Source organism: Chelonia mydas, chromosome 4 (assembly GCF_015237465.2).
Source record: "Chelonia mydas isolate rCheMyd1 chromosome 4, rCheMyd1.pri.v2, whole genome shotgun sequence".
Taxonomy (NCBI): Eukaryota; Metazoa; Chordata; order Testudines; family Cheloniidae; genus Chelonia; species Chelonia mydas.
Window position 1 is genome coordinate 14,976,552 of NC_057852.1, and position 23,405 is coordinate 14,999,956.

Here is a 23,405-nt window from a genome sequence, read left to right on the forward strand (position 1 = left end):
ATGCAAACGCGGGAAATGCCTGCCTCCAGCCACCTTCTCAATACGTCTTTCCTGCTTCCAGTCTTGTCTTGGACTTCCTATCATTTATCTGCACCTCTGCAACCTCTGATTAGTGTGACCCTGCCATTCAGGTTGAATTTCTGAATGGACCCCTGTAATATGCATTGTTTCCAGGTGAAAATGATCTAATTGTATGGACTGTTTATGGTTCTGACTGGCCTCAGATGAAGCTATTTGGCCTGAATTTCTTGGGCAAATCATAAAATATGGTCTAGGGTGCATAAATATTTGTCTAACAACCTTTCACTTTTTATAAATCAAATCAAGGTTCAGACTAGTTAGTCTTGTGGGTTACCTACTCTTCAGACATGGGAGCCTAAAATTAGACATCTACATCAATATATTGAAACCTAAATACTGTACCTGTTTTAGGCACATAATGCAGTCGTGGCATGTAGGCACCTAACGTTCTAAAACATCTCTGTTTAATTGAAAAACAAAAAACTTGCAAAATTTCCTTTCATATATCTGACGTGAAGCTTGGAACAATCAAACTGGTGACCATGCCAAAAGAGTCCATCCCAGGTTGCGCGCAGATGTACATTATGTTGGGAAAATTAGATGTCAGGGTTATACTTGAATCAAGATAGATCACCTGTAAAGCTGTGTCTTCTAAACCTTACTGAGTATTAATATATTCATGGTTGTCTCCCAGCAGCGTGGGACACAGGGCACTCATCCTGATTCTGATTGAATGCTCTTTCCAGTGCTTGCTTGCTTGATTTTGATGGTACTGTATTTATTTGCAACCCCATAGAAACGTTGTTCGGCCATCATGGGATGTGGTAGTTCCACAAATGCCTATTACTTCCTGCGGAAATCGGAAAAAGGTGAGTGTGTCTCATAAAATATTTCAGTCTTTCCTGGTGGATTATAAAGGTCCTGCTAGAAAGTCACAAATATTCAGCATAGAGATGCATCAGCTGTATTGCCTGATGACATTGTGTGGCCCAGTTGTATAGTTGTGTCCCATAAAAACAGACATTCAGTTCCCAAAGAAGATAATAGTAAATAGCTTTTAGGTGAGGCTGAGATTAAAGGCAGCAGAGGCAAAGCTGTAAAGCAAAGCAAATCTGTTGCAGTCGTTGCCCACGTTAATTTGTCAGTTACTGGTAAACATGCACGTATTGTGCTCTCATGCTCTGATAGTGAGAGCTGTGCTGGCATGAACACTACTTTCTACCAACTTTGAAATTGAAACCAAAACGAGGGCTGGTTTGTGCAGTGGGTTTGCTAAACTAAACTGGGATGATGGAGAATTAACTGCTTTGGCTCTTTTAGAGGTTAGATTTTGGGGTTAAGCAGGTTGACAGTGTCTATATTAAATTGTGTTAATGCAATGATCTTCTTGTCTCGTCACTGGTGATTGGGTTTGACAGAGTTCGATTTTTAATTTTTCTAATTAAAATGGATCACGTCAATGGTTATTGTTTGAGGTTTTTTATTTTTCTCTATTTCAGTTTTCGCAGATATTGCCGTCACATAGCTGGCATCATGAAACTGATGTGTATTTGTAGCTCCACTATAGTATAAACTGGTTTTTTGTTTATTTTGGATATAAATGAAATAAAAAATCAGTTTCTCAACAGAATACATCAGTTGCCTAAGACTGTAACAGGGTTGGAATCATTTTGAAAAAAAAAAACAGTGTTTTGATTTTTTTTTTAACCTGAAACCATTCAGCAAAACAAACACAAATTACTGCACTGTTTTGGTGGCACCGAATCTGCATTTATTGCCCAAAAAAGTTTCGGTCAAAAAACCTTGCCCAGCTGGAAATACAATAAGGCATCTAGATATTGATAGCCATGGTATCTAAATTCAGCGAAGTCCATACATATTGTTAACCATGTTCTGTATGTCCCTATGCGTTCCTCCACATTCCCAAGTAATCTCGGTAAATGCAGCCGGTATCTTACATGAGTATTTTGTTTGCAGTGTTGTTGTATCCATGTCAGTCCCAGGGTATGAGAGAGACAAGGTGGGCGAGGTAATATCTTTTATTGGAGCAACTTCTGTTGGTGAGAGAGACGAGCTTTCAAACTTACACAGAGCTCTCCTTCAGAGCTGTGTGAGCTTGAAAGCTTGTCTCACTCACCAGTAAATGAGATTGCCTCACCCACCTTATCTGTCTAATAAGTATTTTCTGAACATTAGGGTTCGGTTAAAGAGCTCCATGTCACACAGGGTGGTGCTGGTAGCACAGACACAATAGATACCTTGTATGTTCCATGTGCCGAGGTACCCCTAACAGAGCATCTTTACATCTTAAACCTATAATCAAGGCCCTGTCCACTGTGCAGCCATGGTACTTGTTGCTGAGTCTATCACAAACCCTGGAATCACGCTTCAGAATCTTTGTTTTAACTGTAATTGTTTCCAGCCCTTATGGTTGTGACAACCACTTTGAAAGGGTAGCTGAGTGTACACCTGTTCAGTACTGTCTTCCTGAGTCCATAGACAACCTGAAATGCTAGCTCTGAGTGGCGACAACGGCTTCATTCATTTCAAATGTCTGTTAACTCTGAAACCTACAGATGGCACTTTAAATAAGATCATTACTAATTTCATTGCTGATCATTTTACCAGAAACATCCAGTTAATGTTTATTCCGCAATCCGAAACTGCATCCCCAACTGCCAAAAGTCTCATGTGCCTTGTACCCTGCGGTCAAAATAATCAGCTTCCTCCTGCTGACTTCCCATGCAGCTGCGCTTGTCAGTTAAAAACGAGATTCTGAAAACTAGAACATACAATGGAATTTAGTTTAAAATAAGTAAAACAGAGGAAACTGGTCTGAGTGTAATATTCATTTTCAGATTTCATTCATTTAAGAACTGTCTGTTATTTAATGAGACTGTCACAGAATGTGTCTGCCACATCAGAGTACTACAGAACCAAAGGTGTTGCTGTGTGGTTCAGACCCAGCTTGCTGCAGCGTATACAGGGGCTTGTCTATAACAAACTGAACATAATCTTCAGCTTTTCTTCAGACAAAGAATCTGAGTTTTAAGCTATGCATGTGCAACTGGATCTGTTATTTGGTCCAAATTGTCCTGTGTCCACAAAATCCCTGCCTCTGCAGCTGCATTACTGGCTTTTCCTGGACCTTTCAGAAGCACTGCTACAGAGCTGTGTGGAGAGGGATTAGGGGCAGAGCCAGATGGACATGTATCATCTTCCACCAGCCCCATGGCCATTCTACCGGCAATAACCCTGCATTCTGTAGAATCACCTGGGAATGTTTCTGTTGGAAGACATGGGCTGCAGAAACCCTAGCAGCATGACTCCATTAGACTCATGCTGCAGTGGAACCAAGAAGGGGGCAGCCTGGACAGGGAGCCCAAGAAAGAGTGCAGAGGGCCAGGACTACACACACATCTCAGAGGATCCACTGGGACCAAGCCCCTGTCCATTTCCCAGCGAGGCGATCTCTGATCTCTCTGGAACTGTGGAGAGGAAGCTCCACAAGAGAAACTTCAAAATGTCATTTCAATGTACTAGATCATTTTCCACTTCTAACCTCTGAGTCTCTAAGATGGGGAAAGCACCACTATAAAACCAAAACCCTACAGCCTCCCCTTGTAGCTTTAGTGTGAAATTCCCACTTCTGATGCTGTTATAATGAACAAGAAGACCAGATCCTCAGCTGGGGTAAATTGGTGTAGACTGAGGCCAAGGAGCTTCGCTGAGATACACCAGCTGTGGATCTGGCTCTCTGGAGTTCTTCACCAACTCCAGTTCCCATTTTAATACTTGATTTTCCTTTATTTAATATGGACAAGATCTGTTAGACCAATTTTCAGTGAGGAATCCATACGTGCAGTTTGAGTCTCTTTCCCTTCTTTTCAGGCTTGAGATCATTGCGTAAGCTGATCCAAAGCTCTCTGAAGTTAATGAAAGTCTTTCCTGGTGGACTTTGGATCAGGATCTAACATCTGCCCTTTTGAAGCTGGTTCTTTTTTAACCATTTGGGGCTTTCTCCATTTTTAATTCATCTGAGAGTTTCCCACTGCAGCCAGAGTCCCTGCATATGTCTGAGTAAAATGTAACCCCATTTGTTTTATTAATGCTACAACAGGCCACCAGGGAGCTGCCTTCTCTCTCGCATCCTACCTGCTGCTGGTCGGTTGACTTGGCCTCAAACTAATCCTATGTCTCATCTGCTTTTTGTATGTTGCCTTACGCTCCAATGGGACGTTTTGCTGAGCAATGTGTAAACCCTGTGGCACATCTCCCAAAGGACAGAATGGTTTTGTCCATTTGTCCACATTGGGAAGCAAGGGTGTTGTTGCTTGCTTGAACTTGTTCTCCTGAGCACCCCAACTTTCCTGAATGTTTGAAATTATGGATTGTGAGAGGTGCCTGTTAAGTAGCCACTGAATGGGGGTATAACCTTTTGTAGCTCTGACCCCTCCACTGACTGAAGTCAGAACTAAACTCCAGTCTCTGCCCAGAAGGTACTTATTACAGGGTGTCAGTAGAAAATTTAATCTTCAGGGTGTGAGGTGGGAATGGAGCGAACCAAGCCACTTGAAACACTAGGAACCAGGCAGAAAATAAGACATTGAGGTGCTTTCACGTTTTCCTTAAAGTGAATGACATTGTGGTCAACCTGGAGAGGGTGAAATCTTCCATCTTGCTATACACAGTAGGGCCAGAGGCATTGGAGATCAATGAGGCATACGAGCGGGAACATGAAGGGGACTCCAGACTGCTAGACAGTTATCTAGGGCTGCCAGTTTTGGTTGGACAAGTTCCTGGAGGTTTCATCACATGACATAGTCTTTAATTAAAGATTAATCTTCAATTCCTGGAGAATCCAGGACAATCCTCAGCAAAAATGTCACTTGTGCAAGGGTCTATTTTCTTTTAGTATGGTAATTGTATTATTTGGGAAATATGGTAGTATGTGACTGTCGGTGAAGACTGCTTTGCAATGCATGTGCACAAAGGGGCAGTGGTGAAGATGTGTATGGTCTTAATGTTGTTATTTCTTGACTTTTGTTATGTTTAGGCACGTAACCTTAATGTTTAAAATTTAAAACATTAAGTTGAAAATTTGCCAAAATAATGCACCTTACTTCATATTTTTGTTGATCTATCTTAAAGTTGCTAAGAATCATAAATCTTCACTTAGGGTAGGGAACCTACGCTGTTGATTGATCTACTTTTGATACGGTGTAGAGGTTTGAAAGTAGGGTTTCCTTAATTACACAGGCATTAAATTAAAATCAGACAGTTTATTCAACTATCTATTTGTATTTCTAATGTGCTCATCCCTGTAGTATCTAGACAGGTTGACATTCTTCCAGGGAAGTTTGTTTAAGGGATACTCCTGGAGAAGTCTCATTTGAGTGACCAGATTTGGTTATTAATGATTTCAGACAAGGTGAAAAGGGCAATATTTTATTCACCATTGATTTGGGTTTTATTGAATTGTATTTGCTACAATGAATGGGCATATTTTAGTTTCTGATTACCTCTGTTTGGGTTTGCTGAACAAGCAGAGTTATATCCTCTAGTGAATAATTACGTGTTTGTGTGTGTCTGCTGTTCAATTTATTACTCAGATCCCAATAAAATGTGAGAAAATCTTTATTTTCTTCTTCTTTCTTTTTTTAAATCAGTTCAAACACTGCCAGATGCAGCTCACCCAGGTAAGTTGGTTGATTAGAACACATGGCTTTTTCAGTTGTTCAATTGTAATAATGTATAAAGCAGCTCAACAAAACAGTCACTTACCTTTTGATACATTAGCAGTACTAAATAATGCACATGTGATGTTAGATGCTCAGTGTATGGTCACTATTGAATCTTTTGTGGACTTAGAAGGTCTGGTTTTAAATGTAAATGACTGGTAACTCAACTTTCTGAGGGCTGTCTTTGCTGTTTCTAATGTGCAGTGGCTTTAGAGAAAGAGGGAAGTACTGCTTTACGTAGGGGGACTGGGTTTAAATTTCAGTCCATGGATTCAATTTAAGATAAAGTACCTGGAATATTTTGCCCCAAGTATTTAAGCAGAATGTCTTTGGATATCAGTGTGGAACATGGGTAGATCCTGTCTCCCGAGGGAGGGATTGTTACCAAGGGATTTTCCTGGCCCCATTGATGTCAATAGTGAAAGTCCCATTGACTTCAGTGGAGTCAGGCTTTCGCTCTTGAGTCTGGTCCCATCTGTGCCACTGATTTACTCTGTGACCTTGGGCACTTCTCTTTTAGGTGGTCCAGCTATATAATACATATAGTACTGCACATGAGGTCATGCAGGCATCATATTATCTAATTGCACCTGTATATTAGGCAGTTTCTGTTGCCGATAATTCTGTCTGCAGTTTGCCAATTTGTTCAAGGTCCTTTCTCTCTGTGATCTGAAACCATGGCCTAGCACGAACAAATTGTTGATATAATTTTCCCAGGCCGATTTTGTGGTAAGTCAGATGAATCATGGGGCCAGATCTTCAGCTGGAGTATAGTCAGAATAGGCCCTGATTTACACCAGCTGAGGATCTGGACCATGATTTATGAGTCTCTTTTGCTTGCTTTGCGGACTGTGTGGAGGGCAGATAAGGGCCTTAAAGTGGGCGTATGAATTCCTGAGTGAGGCAGTGGAGACTTGACCCCTTGTGGGGTCCCAGAGCCTGGGCTCCAGCCCATGCCTGAACATCCATACTGCTCTTTTATAGCCCTGTGAGCCCCCGTCAGCTGACGCGAGCCAGCTGCGGGTGTTTTGTTGCAATGTAGACACACCCTAATGCACTTGTCTGGGGGTGGGTTTATTTTTGGCCCAGCTGGTAGATTTATGAAGCAGCTGCCTGTCCCGCAACCCAAGCTGTCAGTGAGGAACAGTGTTAAAATATGCTTTAAGCCTCAAGGTCTGGAGTAGGGCCTAAAAATAATGAGAAAGTCATTGCGCATAACAAAGAAGTAGGTGTCAGATGATGGAGGCGGCTGCTGAGATGGCATGGATTTTCCCCAAATAGTCCCACAGGGTAAATCAGATCAGGAAATCAAACTGGCAAATTTGTGTGTGTGTATTTTTATATATATATAAAATAATTACCCCCCTCCCCACTTAAATTAACTTTCGATGCAGGCCACTAAAAGCTAGGATTTTCCAAGGTGTGACTAGGTTTTAAATACCCAGGATAGGTAACATACTGCCCTGATCTTAGACACCTGCAGTAACTAGGCACAGGAGGAGAGAGATTTACAGTGTCGGACGGTGGACTGAGCATGGGGCAGGGAACCAGGAATTTCTGGGGTTTGTATCCCAGCCCTGCCAGTAAATTGCAGTGTGACCTTGTGCAAGTCACCTGACCACATGTGTAGTATTGTCTTCATTTTACTCTCAGGGTGCTACGAGCATTAACTAGTTAATGTGTGTACAGTGCTTTGAACTCAGGGCTTTGTTCACTCATCTATGGAGTTGGCAGGCCAGCTGGCGAGTGGTTCCATTCCTTCCCTACAGAGCCTCTGAGGCTGGCACCCCAGAAGGCCCCCACCCCAAATCTTTTCCAGTGCCCCACAGAGTTCTGGTCTGCCTGCTCTCCTATTCATTGTTCAGGAGATAGTGAACTGATTAGGGCTGCAAGCACCATTAATATGCTGATGGTGTCAATCTGTGTCTCCTTTGTATCTGATTTGTACAGGGTGGTGTCCTTGCTTTCCCAGTGCCAGACCAATGTAGGGACTTCTGTGAGAGTGAGCTGGCTGGATGAGTGCTGGCTGACTAGGGAAAGACTCGGAGTTTGAGAGGTTGGTCGGGATGATGCCTGTCCTGTCATTGTGTGCATACACCCATTCCTGGGGCCCATAGTTTAGGGGGAATGCTGGACAGGGGTCAGCAATGTGTCCATGGGAAAAATGTTGAGGTCCGTGGTAATTTTTCAAAAAATTGAATGACATAGCCCCCCCCCCAGTGTCCGTCACTAAGTATGGTAATTTTGTCAAGTGTCCGTCATGCAACATGGTGGTGCTGACCCCTGATTCTGGACCCTTTATTGATCCTGCTTTCCCAGCTGGCTTCACTGGGTGGAAGTGCATATTCCCAACTGGGGACAAATACGTGGCAATGGGCTCTTTAATCTCACAGATGAAGGTTGGGCAATGTCCAGTGGCTAGAGGTTGAAGCTACACAAATTCAGACCAGATATAACGTGTACGTTTTTTAACAGCGAGGATAATTAGCCATTGGAACGATTTAGCAAGGGTTGTGGGGGGGAGTCTCTGTCGCTGGCAATTTTAAAATCAAGAGGTGATGTTTTTCTGAAAGATCTGTTCTAGGAAATCTTTTGGGGAAGTTCTGTGGCATGTGTCAGACAGGAGGTCAGACTAGATGAGCATAGTGTTGGCCTTGGAAGCGATGAATCTGCCGAGTGTGAGGACTGAGACCTCATCTCTCCTGTGTGTAATCTGTCACTTCCAGCTTGGATTACTGCAGTGTGCTCCATGCCGGGCTAACCTTGCAGACCGCTGGGACACTGCAACTGCTGCAGAACATGGTTGCCTGCAGGTTGGCCATAGAGAGGACATTACAATAACAGTCCAAAGGCTGCACTAGCTTCCTGTTTGTCCCCAGGTGCAATTTCAGGTGTTCATTTTGATCTTGAAATCTTAGCTCAGGTTGCGAGGACCTAAACCTGAGCTATCTGCCTCCACTCATGTCCCATTGCCGTGATGAGATCAGCTGAGGTGCTGTTACTAACAGTCCTTAGATTTGAACAGTTGAGGTTGGTAGCCTCAAATTCACGCTAACCCACTAGTCTGAGGTCACATACGTTTGCAGCCATTTATAGGGCAGTGTGCAAAGTGTATGTGTTCATTGTTGCTTTTGACTGTGATGGATTACAGTAGAATCTTGGAGTTACAATCTGACCAGTCAACCACACACTTCACTGGGAACCAGGAAGTACACAATCAGGCAGCAGCAGAGACCAAAAACAAAAAAAAGGAAATACAGTACAGGACTATGTTAAATGTAAACTACTAAAGATATCAAGGGAAATCAGCATTTTTCTTCTGCGTAGTAAAGTTTCAAAGCTGTATTAAGTCAATGTTCAGTTGTAAACTTTTGAAAGAACCACCACAATGTTTTGTTCAGAGTTAGGAACAACCTCCATTCCTGAGGTTCTACTGTACTTACGATGGGTGCCCTTGTTTTTAGGGTTGTTCAGGATGTTGCCTTTGTGTTCAGTTTTTTATTAGCGCAGGGAATAGCTGTAAATTCAGGGATTGCTTAATGAATGAATAAAATGCAAAGCACTACTGATATATGCGTGCTAAGTATTAGCACGGTTCATTGGCCGGAAGCATGTTTCAAACCCAGGCGGTGGCTTTTGTGTGTTCCCAGTGGTTCTGGGGAGTAGATGCTTGTTTCCTATACAGGAGTGCATGGGTTGGAGGCTCACCTCAGAGTGGATGGGCAAGAGTCGCCTACAGAAATGTGCTGAGAGCTAGGTTAAAGCAGAGGTAGAGATTTCAGGTCTGCTTCATCACTGTGTTAGGCCAGTTCTGTGCCAGTGTAACCCTTCTGAAATCAGTGTAGTGACAGCTGTGTAAAACTAGAGTAGCAGTGATGAATCAGGCCCTGTATTTATTTGACTTAGAGCAGGCAAAGCCCAGCTTTATTAAGGTACTGGACAGAGGTCAGGCCTGGGTTCAAATCCTGGCTCTGCCACAGACTCTGTGACCTTGGGCAAATCCCTTAATATCCCTATGGCCCAGCTCCCATCTGTAAAATGAGAATAATGATACTTGAGAGTCAAGTGGAAATTGTCGTTTAGAGTTAAGCTTTTTGAGGCAGGATTTGGTTAAATAATAACCGTGCCATGAGGAGCCACCAGGTAGAGCTAGAAGTGTCTTGGGAGTCTCTGACAATAGACAGAGGTCTATGGGATCAGACTTTTCTTTCATGACAGTGGAGAAAGTGTTTCTTAGTTAGGATTTACCGAGAAGAACAACTGATAATGTCATGTTAACATCTGAGCTGGCTGGGAAATTTTCAGCAAAACGATTTTGTTTGGAAAATACCCATTTGTTGACGTAAAAACCTGTCTGTTTCAACTAAACTTTCTCTGGGAAGGTTTCCCGAGTCCGGGAGGGAACTGAGAGAGAGAGAGACCCCATAACAGCCAAGAGCCTGGTGGTTTGGGCACTCACCTGGGATGTGGGAGACCAGGTTCAAGACCCTGCTCTCTGTGATTTGGGGCAGGGTCTTGAACCTGGCATCCTGCATCTCAGGTGAGTGCCGTAACCAGTGGGCTGTTGGCTAGTCTCAGGTCTGTCTCGTTCTCTCATTTTTAAATGGGAAACAATCTTAGTTTCATCCTGATACGAAACCAAATGCCAAAATGGAATTCTCTTTTTCTGGCCAGCCTGAGTTAATTCTTTCCTACGATTCACTTGTGAAGGAGAAAACTCCCTTCTTTCCCTGCATAGCTGGGAGGGAGAAGAGCACTCGCCCTGGTGCTGAGATACTGCAGCTCAGCTCTCTGGTTCTGTTCTTTGTGTCACAGCCTTCAAGGCCGCTGTCCTGATCCAAAGATGGTATCGACGCTATGTTGCCCGGCTAGAGATGCGCCGAAGGTGCACGTGGAGAATTTTCCAATCCATAGAGTACTCCTGTGAGCAGGATCAGATCAAGGTATGGTGCTAAAGAGAAGGAGACAATGGAAGAATGTGCCCTTTGTCGTTGTTGTCTTCATAATTCTTATCGGGCCATGGATGTGCATAGTGCTTTGCAGACCCACACAATCCTTTCCCGGAGAGGAAGGCCCTGGGATGAGACTTTGGAGACCTGGGTTCAGTTCCCAATTGTGCAGCAGACTTTCTGGGCGGCCTTGGGCAAGTCACTTACTTATCCTCTGTGCCTCTGTTCCCTATCTGTACAATGGGGATAATACAATTCCTGTTGTCTGTTTAAATTGGAATCTTTTAAGAGCAGAAACTATGTGCATGTACAGGGCCTTGCACATGCCATCTTTTAGCATTTCATCTAAATCCAGTGGGCCCCGATTGGGTTGAGGCCTTTAGGAACAACTGCAATAAAAATTGATCAGTGATGAAGACAAAATTCAAGATCCACTGTATGTGTGTGAGCGGAGGGGAATGGATGAGGCGAGGGGAGGAGAAGGGTGACTGTAAGATCATGTGGTAGGTAAGTGAGTAATATGCATATTTAGCGACTTCCACAATTGGGTTTTAAATATAGAGGAATTTTTTTCGCAAGCTTCTCTGTTCCCCTTTCTTATGTGTGTTTTCTGTTCTGCCTGAGCAGGCATGAGCTGCGTGACACTTCCTGCCAATGAGTGGGTGGCATCTCGAGGCTTTTGTGGTAGACATCTGAAGGCTGTTTCTGTGGCTGCTTGGCAGGAAAAGTTGTCTCCTGCAATGAAATAGCAGCTCCTGATTTGCTGCCTCCTTTATTTATATTTCATACTTGGTATTAGTTGATGTCTGTTTTCTGGTAAGGTGTTGACGTCCGGATGGCTTCCTAGCCCCCTTCTGGCTCTTTTCACGTTGACTTTCTTTTGCCTGTTAGTCCCCATTCACTTGTATATGATGGAAGCCAGAAATACTTAATTGTGAAGCCATGGGGAGCAAATGAAATGGGACAGGATTGGGCGTAATTTGGTAACCCAGCCTCAGGTCACAGCTCCTCTCCGGGGGTTTATGAACACCTAGGAGGGAAGCCACATGAGCGCTTACTGCTTAACTTGGCTCAGCATTTTCTCACCTGAATGCCTTAAGCAGAAGTTTGCATCTTTTGTTTCAGCAGGTGAGATATTTTAGATCAGAGAAACAGTAGCTGAAGGGAAAATTGAAATCTGGACAGACCCTCAGAGAGGGATGCTATGATTTCTTATTTTCCATACCCCCACCTGCAAATCCCTTGAAATAAAACAGGGTGGAGTGAAGCAAAGGGAGTCTTTGCGTGCACTCCAGAAGCAGTTATAAGGTAATGCTCATCTTCAGCCTGATCCAAAGCCCATTGACATCAGTGGAAAGATTTGCACTGTCTTCACTGGGCGTTGGATGAAGCCCTTTATTCTTGGTCTCCCAGGGCCAGATTTTTTTTACTGTTCAATACCCAACATGCTTCCAGTGGGATGAACTCATCTGAAAATCTGGCTGTTAACAATTAGCATTAAATTGGAAAGATGGTTACTTAAATATCACTTGACACAATGTATAATTAATTAGTGGATCTCTCTGCAGCCGGATATTTTGAGGCAAACGGCTCAGCAAGAGTAAAAAAAAAAGATGGGTCTTTTATAGGAATAAGAGTACATTGGTAGTTTCATTGCCCAGGGTAGAAATGAGCAGGACTGTCAATCCACAGGTGTCACAGTATCAATTAATAGCCACCTAGAGCTCATGGAGAATTTCCCCTCCCAGGGTGTAATACTGCACAATTGGCTACATTTTGTGGGTTTTACATCTTCCATGGAATTATTTTACATTGGCTTCTTTGGGAGAGTGGATACTGGTCTATATAAACCACTGTTCTGCTCCACAATGAGAACAGCTGTGGCCGGATTTGCTGTATATAGAGTGCAATATGCAAAGGAGGTTGTGGAGGCTCAGGTGAAAAGAGGAGCTGTGTTCTGAAGAACGTTTCGCGGTAGAGCTTTCAAAGCTTTAGCTCATAACTTAGGGTGAATAACATGGCGCTCCTTCTTGTCTTCTGCAGCTTCACAACTTCTTCAGCTACCTTATGGACCACTTCACACCAAGCAGCAGCAACGAGAGTAAGCCTGTGTATTCCATACGTAGATATGGTACTTGCGGCACTGAAGGCTGCACGCTCAGTGCAGGGTGTGGAGACGGAGGTGGACTCACAGGGCTCAATGCTGATACTTCTAGCTGATTAAGGAGTGACCTTACAGGGATCTGAAGGGAGACCTGTCTAGATGTCAGATGGACCCATGACTACAGTGCATGCGTTAGACAGACCATGATTATAACGCAGGCCTCAGGAGTTTGAAGTGGGGTCAGGAGTCAAATAGGGAGATCCCATGGGGGATCTGGAACAGCCACTATCCCTCTAGGAGTTGGAAGGGGGAATAAAAGTACACATCCATAATATTATTGTTATAAAAGAGCTTGTCATTGTCAGATGTTCCCTAACGATAATAATCAGGGTCCTGTGGATTCCATGATTTTGCAGCTGCAGACTCCACCCTTGGAGAACTTGCTCCAGAATATTAATTTTCTTTTAAAATATTAAGTTTCTAGCCCTCATGGTTGTGGCGAGAACCGTAAAAATATGACTGCAAACCAGTGCAGTGCTGCCTTCCTGAGTTGATAGACAGCCTGAAAGCAGTAGCTCTAAGGGGTATGGACTCCCCAGTTTCCCCCAGTGGTGTGTTACCTCTAACTCTACAGGTAACATGTCAGCATTAACTATTTCACTGCTGATTACTTTAGCAAATACATCCAGCTGATGTGCTCATCCCATCATCTCAAAGTGCTTCTCTCGCTTAACGGGGTGCCCCACCTTTTTCTCCCTCAACAAATCCTACAACATGATTCTGTATTGTCAATACATAATATATTCGGGCTACACTGAAGATCTGGATACAGAAGAGTAAAATACATTGACTATTATATCAAAATAAATAACACAAGAGACTCTGCCCTTGTTATACCATTCATTTTCACATTTAATTCTGGGGAGAAGAAACACAAAAAATTCACCACAGACTGGCTGCACCAAAATGCTGCAGAAATCAGGAGGGCTTTTAGAAATGCTTGCCACAGAGCATACTGGGCCTTGCCTACATCTAGTCAGAGTCATATCTAGAGCTGCATGGAAATGTTTTGTTGAAATATTTTTTTTCTGTGGGAAATCCCATTTTTGTCAAGATTGAAACATTTTAAAAAAACATGTTGATTTCAGTGAAAATTCCTGTGGAGAGAATTTTTTTATTTTTATTTTTCAAAATTTGAAAATAATTTCATTTTGGAAAATGACCGAGTTTCCTTTCAGATGTCTGAATTTCATTTTGGAATTTCAAAACGAAAAGTTTCCAAAACCTCAAAGTTTTCAGAATGTCTGTTTTATGGGAAATTTCAAAAATAGTTGTTTTCGTTCTGCATCGGAATGAAAAGAAATTTCAAAATGTCAAAATTTCCTCCATGCAGCAAATTCTGAGTTTTGACCAGGTTGAGTTCCCTCCTCTCCTCCTAATGCAGACACAATCTAGTTTCTAACCTGATTATGTGCTTTGGAATCAAGACTAAAACGTTAAGAGGAGCCTACTGCAGGGTTTTTCTCGAATACCCCTTCAGCCTGATGATCTTTAGCAAGTCATTGAAATTACACATTGGGCCCGATTACCCTTTTTTTTTAAACTCCACCCAGGGGACTTCATTAGCCGCATGTTGACGGAGGAAGAAAGCTACAAAGACACAGAGCTGGAAAAACTCTGCGACTATGAATCGGTAGAGGTGCCAGATTCCTACACTGGACCCCGTCTCTCCTTCCCCCTGCTGCCTGATCATGCAACTGCCTTACTCGAAGCTTTCAAACAGAAACAAGTAAGTACTCCCAAAGGGGGATTGTAGTGGTTCCCTCTCATTGCACTGCCATGGAGGTGAGGTGGTAGAAGGATAATTCTAGGGGGTTATCTGCCTCTTTTTTTCCAAACACGTGGTCAGGAATATGAAGAGGAAATTTTTGAGAACATCACCTTCTTTTGCTTCACGGGCCCACAGAATCTACATTTGATTATTCTGGAGGCTACTGACCAAAAAGGTGAACAGAATGTTAGGAACTATTAGGAAAGGAATAGAAAATCAGACAGAAAATATCACATTGCCACTATATAAATCCATGGTGCACCGACTTCTGGAGTACTGTGTCCAGTTTTGGTCACCCCAGCTCAAAAAGGATGTAGTGGAACTGAAAGGTTCAGAGAAGGGCAACAAAAATGATTAGGGGTATGGAGCAGCTTTCAATTAAGGAGAGATTAAATAGATTAGAGCCGCTCAGCTTGGAAAAGAGACGGCTAACGGGGGATATGTTAGAGGTCTATAAAATCATGATTGGTGTGGAAAAATAATAAGTGTTATTTACCCTTTCACAGAGTACAGAAACCAGGGGGTACCCAATGAAATTAATAGGCAGCCGATATAATACAAACAAGAAGAATTACTTTTTCACAGCGCATTCAAGTGTAGAACCCGTTGCCATGGGAGGTTGTGATGGCCAAAAGTATAACTGGGATAAAAAAATAATCAGTCTAAGTTCATGGATCATCAGTGGCTATTAGCCAAGATAGACAAAGATGTAACCCCATGCTCAGGGTGACCCGAAACCTCTGACTGCCAGAAGGTGGGAAAAGACTGGGTGGATCTCTCCAAAATTGCTCTGTTGTTTACCCTCCCCCGAAGCCCTGATGCTGGCCACTATCATAGGTATGATACTGGGCTAGATGGACCATTGGTCTGACCCAGTATGGTCATCCTTATATTCTTACGTTCAATTTTTTGGCGAATGTAAATGGGCACTGCTCAGTTAAAATCAATAGAGTTGGATCCATTGACACCTGTAGAGACTTTGGCCTTACATATTTATCCCTGTTTGAACGGGGAGGTGAGCATCTGTTTACCAGCGAAGCCCTCTTTGTCAACTGATCTAGGAGCAGCTTTGAAGGGAAATCCATTCTCCTTGGCTGGAAGATGGAAGCTGTTATGCTTATAAGAAGCACACAGGATCTTTTTCAGGGGGAAAGGCAATACGCCGTGTTTATTGAAGATACAAGAATTAGCATATGCGTTCAATCACACACGCCCCCCCCCCCCCCCCCCACACACACACACACACTGTCCCGCCAGTCGATGTTATAGTTACCAGTCCGGATCAATCTAGTGGCCAGCTTCGCTGATCACTGATAGGGAGGAGCTGGGTTCCGTTGGTCGTGATACAATGCTCTGGGGAAGTCTTAGCAGGACAAACCCAAAGTTTCATGGCAAGGCCCCCTATTATATAGTGATTTTTTTTCATTGGGACCAATGAGTTTTGCACCGTCATGCTGTAATAAATTGTTGTTTAACGAGTGCTCATTTTCCTAAATTGTCCGTCTCATCCTTTGTCTTGTTCTTTCATCAAGTCTCTCAGGGAGTTACCCCTTGCTGGTTTTGATCACAGCTATATTGTCACCATTGATAGGTGCCTGTCTTATCTTTAGAGTTGTCAATCTGCCCTCCTCTGACATTTCAATCGGGGTGTGTTGCAGCCTCCTGGCGCCCTTGCATCTGTCTTCGGTTCCTCCCTAGAATATCTGGTTCGGTGATGGCCTTCACATTTCTCTCTTAACACCCATTCCTCATTCACACTCAACACAGAATTGATTTACACAGAACAGTTTGAACACGAACATCAAGTTGCAATGCAAAAGAAAAACAATCATTGCATTCTTTTACTTATTTTAAAATGCTAAACTTACAACAAATTGGTGACCCTCAAAGGTCAGTTACTGCCTTGAAATCAGCCCAGACACTGATTCTGGCTGATGCATCTCTACCAATGGCCCATTAGGCCATTCTTTTCTGCTAGTCAAAAAGCTGGCTGGCAGGATATGGTCAAATCGTACATTTAATACATACTACATTATTAATCTTTATCCTTCATTCTAAATTATACAAAATACAAACATAAAATCCTACTACTACATGTCCCCCTTTTGACCTCTCAGGAACAATTCTTGAGTGAGTCATATTTTATACAACTGTTTCATAGCAATATACTGAGAGGCAATTTGAGCTTGTGGTTGTAATTTAACAAACATTCTTTTTGTCCAACAGCACATACAACATATTCCTAGCAAGCAAACATAGGACAATATTAACACAACTAGTAATGAGTGAAACAGACAATATGCCCTTAGAGGTCAGGGACCAGCCAGTAAAAACATTTTACCGGTGATAGCCTGTCAGTTCTTTTTCAGACCTAGCAATTTTTAGCATTTCTCCATTTGCATGTAATATTTGAATGACACGCTTCCCTATATCCCTCTGTGTTTATTGTAAAAACGGAGTCACCTTTGTTTCTGACAACAAGCGATCAGTTAGATGGTGCCAATCCAGGCCAAGGGTAACAGAGAAATTAACCGGAGCGGTGGTTATAGTGCTCTGTGCTTCTTCTATCTTTGGTAAATAGTACATATGATTGCTAGTATATAATACACGGGCATTACATCTACATTCATTCATTGAGGGTTGGGTAATACTTGCATTCTCCCAGAATACTGTTTCCCAGGATGTAACACATACACATTATTTGTTGTATAAAACACGTGTCACATTTTCTAGTTTGTCCCATACGCATGTTCCCAAGGATGTGTCCTTGCTGCATGGTTCTGTGGTGACAGGTAGGGACAAGCACACCCATTTCTGAGGGCTCCACTCCGTACACCCTCGGGTGTCCAATAATTACTTCTCTTTCCCAGCCCACTGACCCATAACCTGGGGTAGCCAAAAGGATCCCATTGTCAATTTTGGGAGCGGGCTCACTTTCCATATTTCTGTCTCCACAGACTGTGGGTAAGCAATTTTTACAATAATTTCACCTAATAACAAATCAGACTTAACCATGCTGGAAACATATTGCATCCATTCATGTTTGTAGGTGTCAAACAAGGACCTCTTCCATTGTTTTAAAAGATGCGTTAATACCTGTATATTCCCAGATATTACCCAAAATAGTTCGTGTTCAAGTGATGCTAAACTAAGAATTTGCATCTCAGTACATCCTATGGCCAAGGCAGTTTTATTCCCTACTTCTATTTGTTGTTTATATAGCAGCCAGGAGGTGGTGGTCAACCACCCCCACATATTCCATGTTGCTTTTAGGTTTCCCAGGCCTATTTGTACCAAGTCCACAGTCATATCTGCCTGCTTGTGAATGAGACTATCTTGCAGTTGTGGCAAGGAACTTAACTTATTCTTAGTTACCTCCAGGTCTACAGTATTAATAATTCCTGCTCCAAAACCAGCTCCTCCTAATATGGTGTCTACGACATCTCATTTTGCTCAGCCATTGGGGTGTTGATGTGTTTTTATCCAGGCCTTTAGAATAGGAAGGGAGTAGGGTGAACATTTGGGTTCCAATTTAGACACGTTCAGCTGAGTCCAATCCATACCAATTTTCATTTTTACTAATTGTGGATTTAACAAGACTTTTACTGGATCACACTGAGTCACAAACAATTCTGGTTTCTTTATCTTAATTGGGGTACCTCTTTCAAAAGCATAGTCCCTGGTCCAGGTTCTGATGCATGTGTCCGGGAACCATAGGCTCAGTTTACTACGGAGTATTGGACAGTATCCCACAATAACTCTTAGTATTGTCCCTGTCTTAACAGGCTTATCTCATTGATATGGTAATCGTGGGTAGCTGGAATGCCAGTTGTTATCCACATAAGGACCTTCTATTTTAATCCCTATTTCCCAGTGATTTGGTATTCCTGTGGTGTTTATAAGGTAAACCTTAAATCCAACTTCCCCTTCCCAGAGATTATACATAGGTATTTCCTTAGGGTTTTAAGAGTTGGCTAGTGTTTTTATCATACCATTCCTTGAGGATCACAGGTAGGAATCCATGATTGGTTGGCAGGGAGTGAATTATTCCTTAAAGATTGGCTTATGAGCAGGGCTGCATCTTCTCCCATGATCGTTCTAATTATCTGGGCACTAAAAGTTCCCAGAAGCAGGTAAAGCCAGACCTTACACTGGAGTCTCATTTTCTGTGGATTAAAATTCTGTTGGTTAAGCAGCACCTCGTGCTAAGGTTCCGGGATGTTCTTTTCTGCAAAGAATTCAAACATAATTATTTATGTAAACAGTTTAATTTGTGAAACATGGACCCATTTCAGTTTTCCATCTTTTTCAATGTGGTATACCAATGGGCTAAGGCAGTCCACTATGGAGTAAGGGCCTATCCATTCTCATTCCAGTGAGTGACCCCTTTTCCCCATTTTAAGGTACATGACTTGGTCCCGTTTCCCACAGGGCTGCCTTTGTGGGCCTCTGTTTCTGAATTTTGTTGTTCATGTGTTTGATGGCCTGATTAACCCTATACTGGAGGGTGGTTTTATCTTCTTGTAACTGTTTGAGCCATTGAAAATAATCATGCTGAGTTATATTAGAGCTCTCTTCTTGACCTTGTACTGGGTAACTAGGATCAATCATTAGGCCCATTGGATGTCCAAACAGAATTTGAAAGGGTTGAATTTTTGTCCTTAATCTATTACTGCTGCGATGGCAGCCAAAATCAGAGGCTGTTTGTCTGGCCAGTCTTTTCCTGTGTGATTTACTACCTTCTGCAGCGCTTCCTTAATAGTAAAAAAAAAAAAAAGAAAAGAAAAGGAGGACTTGTGGCACCTTAGAGACTAACAAATTTATTTGAGCATAAGCTTTCGTGAGCTACAGCTACATAAGCTCATGAAAGCTTATGCTCAAATAAATTTGTTAGTCTCTAAGGTGCCACAAGTCCTCCTTTTCTTTTTTGGGGGGGATACAGACTAACACGGCTGCTACTCTGAAACCTTCCTTAATAGTGCGGTGCGGTTCATGCGCTCGACTTGGCCTGAGGACTGAGGCCAGTATGGTATATGGAGCTTTTGTTTAGTTCCCAAGGCTTGTATTTCTCCTACAAAGGCTCCCCCACTGTCAGAATCTATCATTTCAGGGGTGCCATATCTACATACTACCTCATTAAACAACTTTTTGGCCACCACCCTGGTGCTGTTATTTTTAGTGGGAAATGCCTCCACCCATCCTGAAAAGGAATCTGTTATTACCAATAAGTACTAGAATCCTTCCTTACTCCTTGGCAATTTGTCAATAAAATCAATTTGAACCCTGTGCCACGGCCCGAGCCTTCGTTGCTGCATCCTGGGTTGCCAGTGCAGAGGATGAGCCTTGTCCTGAGCACACCGCACACAATTTCGCACCCATGTTTTAACATCATCTTCCACACACTCCCATTCTGCTGCTTGCTTTAGCCTTCTGAAAGTCCCTTCCACTCCTTCATGCATGAACTGATGGGTTACATTAAGTAACTCCTGTCTTTCTATTTTTCCTGGAACTCAGTTAGGGCGGTCTGTAATGCCATCTGTTGGCTCAGATGTGTCAGCACAGACATTCCTTTTCTGACCTTTGGTTACAACTGCTGTGTCGTGTTGTCGGGCTATTATATCTACCCTATTACTCCAGGTGGCCTCCATACCCGTTCCTTTACTGTGTGCCTTTACATGTCGCACCTTTAACTGTTTAGGGTTCTTTGTTACCCACTGGTAAATCCATTTCCATTCCTCTGAATATGCAATATCCTTTCCATCTGCTGCTTTCCACCCGTTCCTATACCAATCATGTATCCAGAACTGTAACCCCTTCATTCAAAAATCACTGTCAGCATAAATATACACGGGCCGTGGGGAATTTTCATATTGCCTTAAAACCTGATAAATTGCGTGGAGCTCGGTATGCTGAAACAATCCATTGTCTAAATGTCCCTGATAGCTCACCTTACCTGATCACTCTTGTTACAGTGTGTATGGTAACACCCAATGTTTCATGTTCTCTGTGTATATAAATCTCCCCACTGTATTTTCCACTGAATGCATCCGATGAAGTGAGCTGTAGCTCACGAAAGCTCAAATAAATTTGTTAGTCTCTAAGGTGCCACAAGTACTCCTTTTCTTTTTGCGGATACAGACTAACACGGCTGCTACTCTGATTCCTCTTCTAACTTAATGGCAGAGTATTTTACACATCTTTTCCCTTTTACTACCATTGCATTCCCATCAGTAAACCAGACGTGCTTTTCTTTACCCACGGGATCTAATTCTTCCAGTGTGGGTGCCTCTACCAAGGCAATTCTTTGCTCCAGAGTGACCTCTGGACATTCATATCGGTTCCGTTTTTCAATTAGGGCATGTGTTAGCATGTCTGGCTTGGATACCATTTCTGTGATCACCCCTCTATTAACTAAAATAAGCGTCCACTGGGCCATTTGGGTGTTTGAGACTTTACCTCCCATCAATCTCCATGACAAAATGTACTTGAGAGGAGTGTGGGTGCTTTAGATAGTAATAGGGGCCGTTCCTGTGAGGGGCTCAAAAGATTGTACTGCTCTGACGGCTGCTAGACACTCTCATTCACAGGGGTCAAAATTTATTTCTGCTCCTTGTAATTTCCAGGATTCATATGCTACCGGCACTAGCTTTCCCTCTTCGTTGTTTTGTAATAGTGCGGCAGCCAAGGGCATGTTATTGGCTGCCAAACGAATAACAGAAGGCTGTGATTCATCAGGGAAACGCAGGGCTGGGGCTGAGAGAGCCTTCGGTTTTAGCAGGCTCAAAGCGGAGTCCTGCTCTTTTCCCCATTCCCATTTTGTCTTTTTCTTTAGCAGTTTCCACAATGGGTGAGTTATTTCAGCATATTTATAAATGTGTGGTCTAAGAAAATTGAATCTTCCTAGCAGAACTCTTAAAGAGCGGGTGTCGGTAGGGGCTGGCATTTCTACCAGTGCCCTTACCTTCCTCTGATCTACTTGTCTCCCTTCTTGTTCAACGACTATGCCCAGATATGTAACCTGAGGTGGCACCAACTGAGCGAGCCTTGTCTGAGGATACTTTGAACTTGTTTCCTGAATTAGTGCCAAAACTTTTTCCATTAGTGTTTGAGTTTGCACCTCAGTTTCCCCAAATATCAAAATATCATCTACATATGAAAACACAAAAGACCTTTCTTGTGGACTCAACTGGTCTAGCATAGCCACAACATGCCAATGGGCAATAGCCAGGCTGTTGTGATATCGCTGGGGCAACCGACAAAAGGTCCATTGTTGCTCCTTTATTGTAAAGACAAACCGATCTTGTGAGTCTGGGTGTAGGGGTATGGCAAAGAAACAGTTGGCCAGATCAATAACTGAGAAATATTTAGATGTGGCTTGCACTTTTTGCTTGACCTGTGTCATATCAGGCACAATAGGGACAATAGGAATGGTTCCCTTATTGATTCTTCCATAATCAATTGTTAGACGCCAGGATTGACCTTTAGCAACGGCCACACAGGGGAGTTAAAGCGTGAATTCATTTTTCGAATGACCCCCTGTTGTTCTAATTCTTGGATGGTTTGCACCAATTGCGCCTCTGCCTCTCTCGGATAGGAGTTTTGTTTTTGGGGAGGCACACGTTCCCCAACAATCTTAACACAAGCATTAATTTTACTGCAATCTGTTTTCTTTTGAGTCCATACTGAGGGGAATTTCTAACTTCCAAAGAGTACCTCTAGGCGTATTAATCACCCCATTGTTTTTGAACAACCAGTCAGATCCCAGAATAATTTCATCAACCATATCGGGAGTTTGGATCAAATCCCCTAATGTCTCAAACCCTTGCACCGAAAAGGAGACTTGGGTCCATTCCCACCCGAGACTAGGTTTCCCTTGAAAGGATTTCAAAGCTACCTGTTTTAATCTTTTTTTTCTGCTTTTGGGGTTTTTTGATTAAGGATACAGCGACTCCTGTATCTATTACAGCTAGTGTAGGGGTATATCCACCCTGCTGAACATAGGTGGATATGGTCATCCCCTGGGATCCCAGGAGACCGTGCCTATGAACCTCCATCTCTGTGCCCCTATGGGGGGTGGGGGTTTCCTCATTCAGAGGGCCCCTCTATTCTTGCCCCGGAAAAGGGAGTGGGTCCGGGAAGCATTACAGTGAGGAAGGAGGGGGTGGTGCACTCCGAGTTACGCTAGCCACCTCTTTTGGTGGGGTTTTCAACCTCATGGCTTCCATGACTAGTTCTAGTGTAGGGGCCCCGTTCCACTGTTCTCGGTTTGCCCTGTCCGGCGAACCTCATTTTCCGTGTGCCCACCTCCTTCATTTGATTGCTGGGAGGAGGCTGTCTGATATTACCGCAGGTCTGGATATAACCGATCTCCTTGTCGCCCCCGGTTTCCCCATCCACGGGATTGTCCTCTAGTATATCCTCCTCAGGACCCCGTGATTCCCTTTGTGCCGCGCTCATTGGTGTATGTAACTGCTGGTTCTAATGCAGCTACCTAGGCAGCTCTTTCTTTTTTTTATAGTGGGCTGTGGTCCCGAATGGGTAGTTATTTGTTGGACCAAGCCTCTTAGTTCCCCTAGGGTAGCTGGGCCACCCTCTTGCCAAATTCCAAGTCTCCCGGAGTAGTAGGGGGTTAGGGAAGCAGCAGTCTCTTAAGGATTGTACACTGAATGCCACTGTATCCAGTGCTGTGGCGTTGCCCAACGGTGTTAAGCCAGCCATTATCTGCATCAGACCCCATCGGGTTAAATAATTCTGGGGGT

The 23,405-nt window shown here is 43.2% G+C and overlaps 1 protein-coding gene across 2 annotated transcripts in view; it reads left to right on the forward strand.

Annotated features, from left to right (window-relative positions):
• The first annotated feature begins 375 nt into the window (after positions 1-375).
• Positions 376-23,405, forward strand: part of PPEF2 (protein phosphatase with EF-hand domain 2) — a 39,491-nt gene continuing 16,461 nt past the window's right edge. For both annotated transcript variants that reach the window (XM_043544782.1, XM_043544783.1), the window contains exons 1-5: positions 376-890; positions 5,691-5,720; positions 10,578-10,705; positions 12,755-12,812; positions 14,429-14,604. In XM_043544782.1, coding sequence (XP_043400717.1) covers positions 836-890; positions 5,691-5,720; positions 10,578-10,705; positions 12,755-12,812; positions 14,429-14,604 — 447 coding nt within the window. In that variant the 5' untranslated portion in view covers positions 376-835. The remainder of the gene's footprint in view (positions 891-5,690; positions 5,721-10,577; positions 10,706-12,754; positions 12,813-14,428; positions 14,605-23,405) is intronic.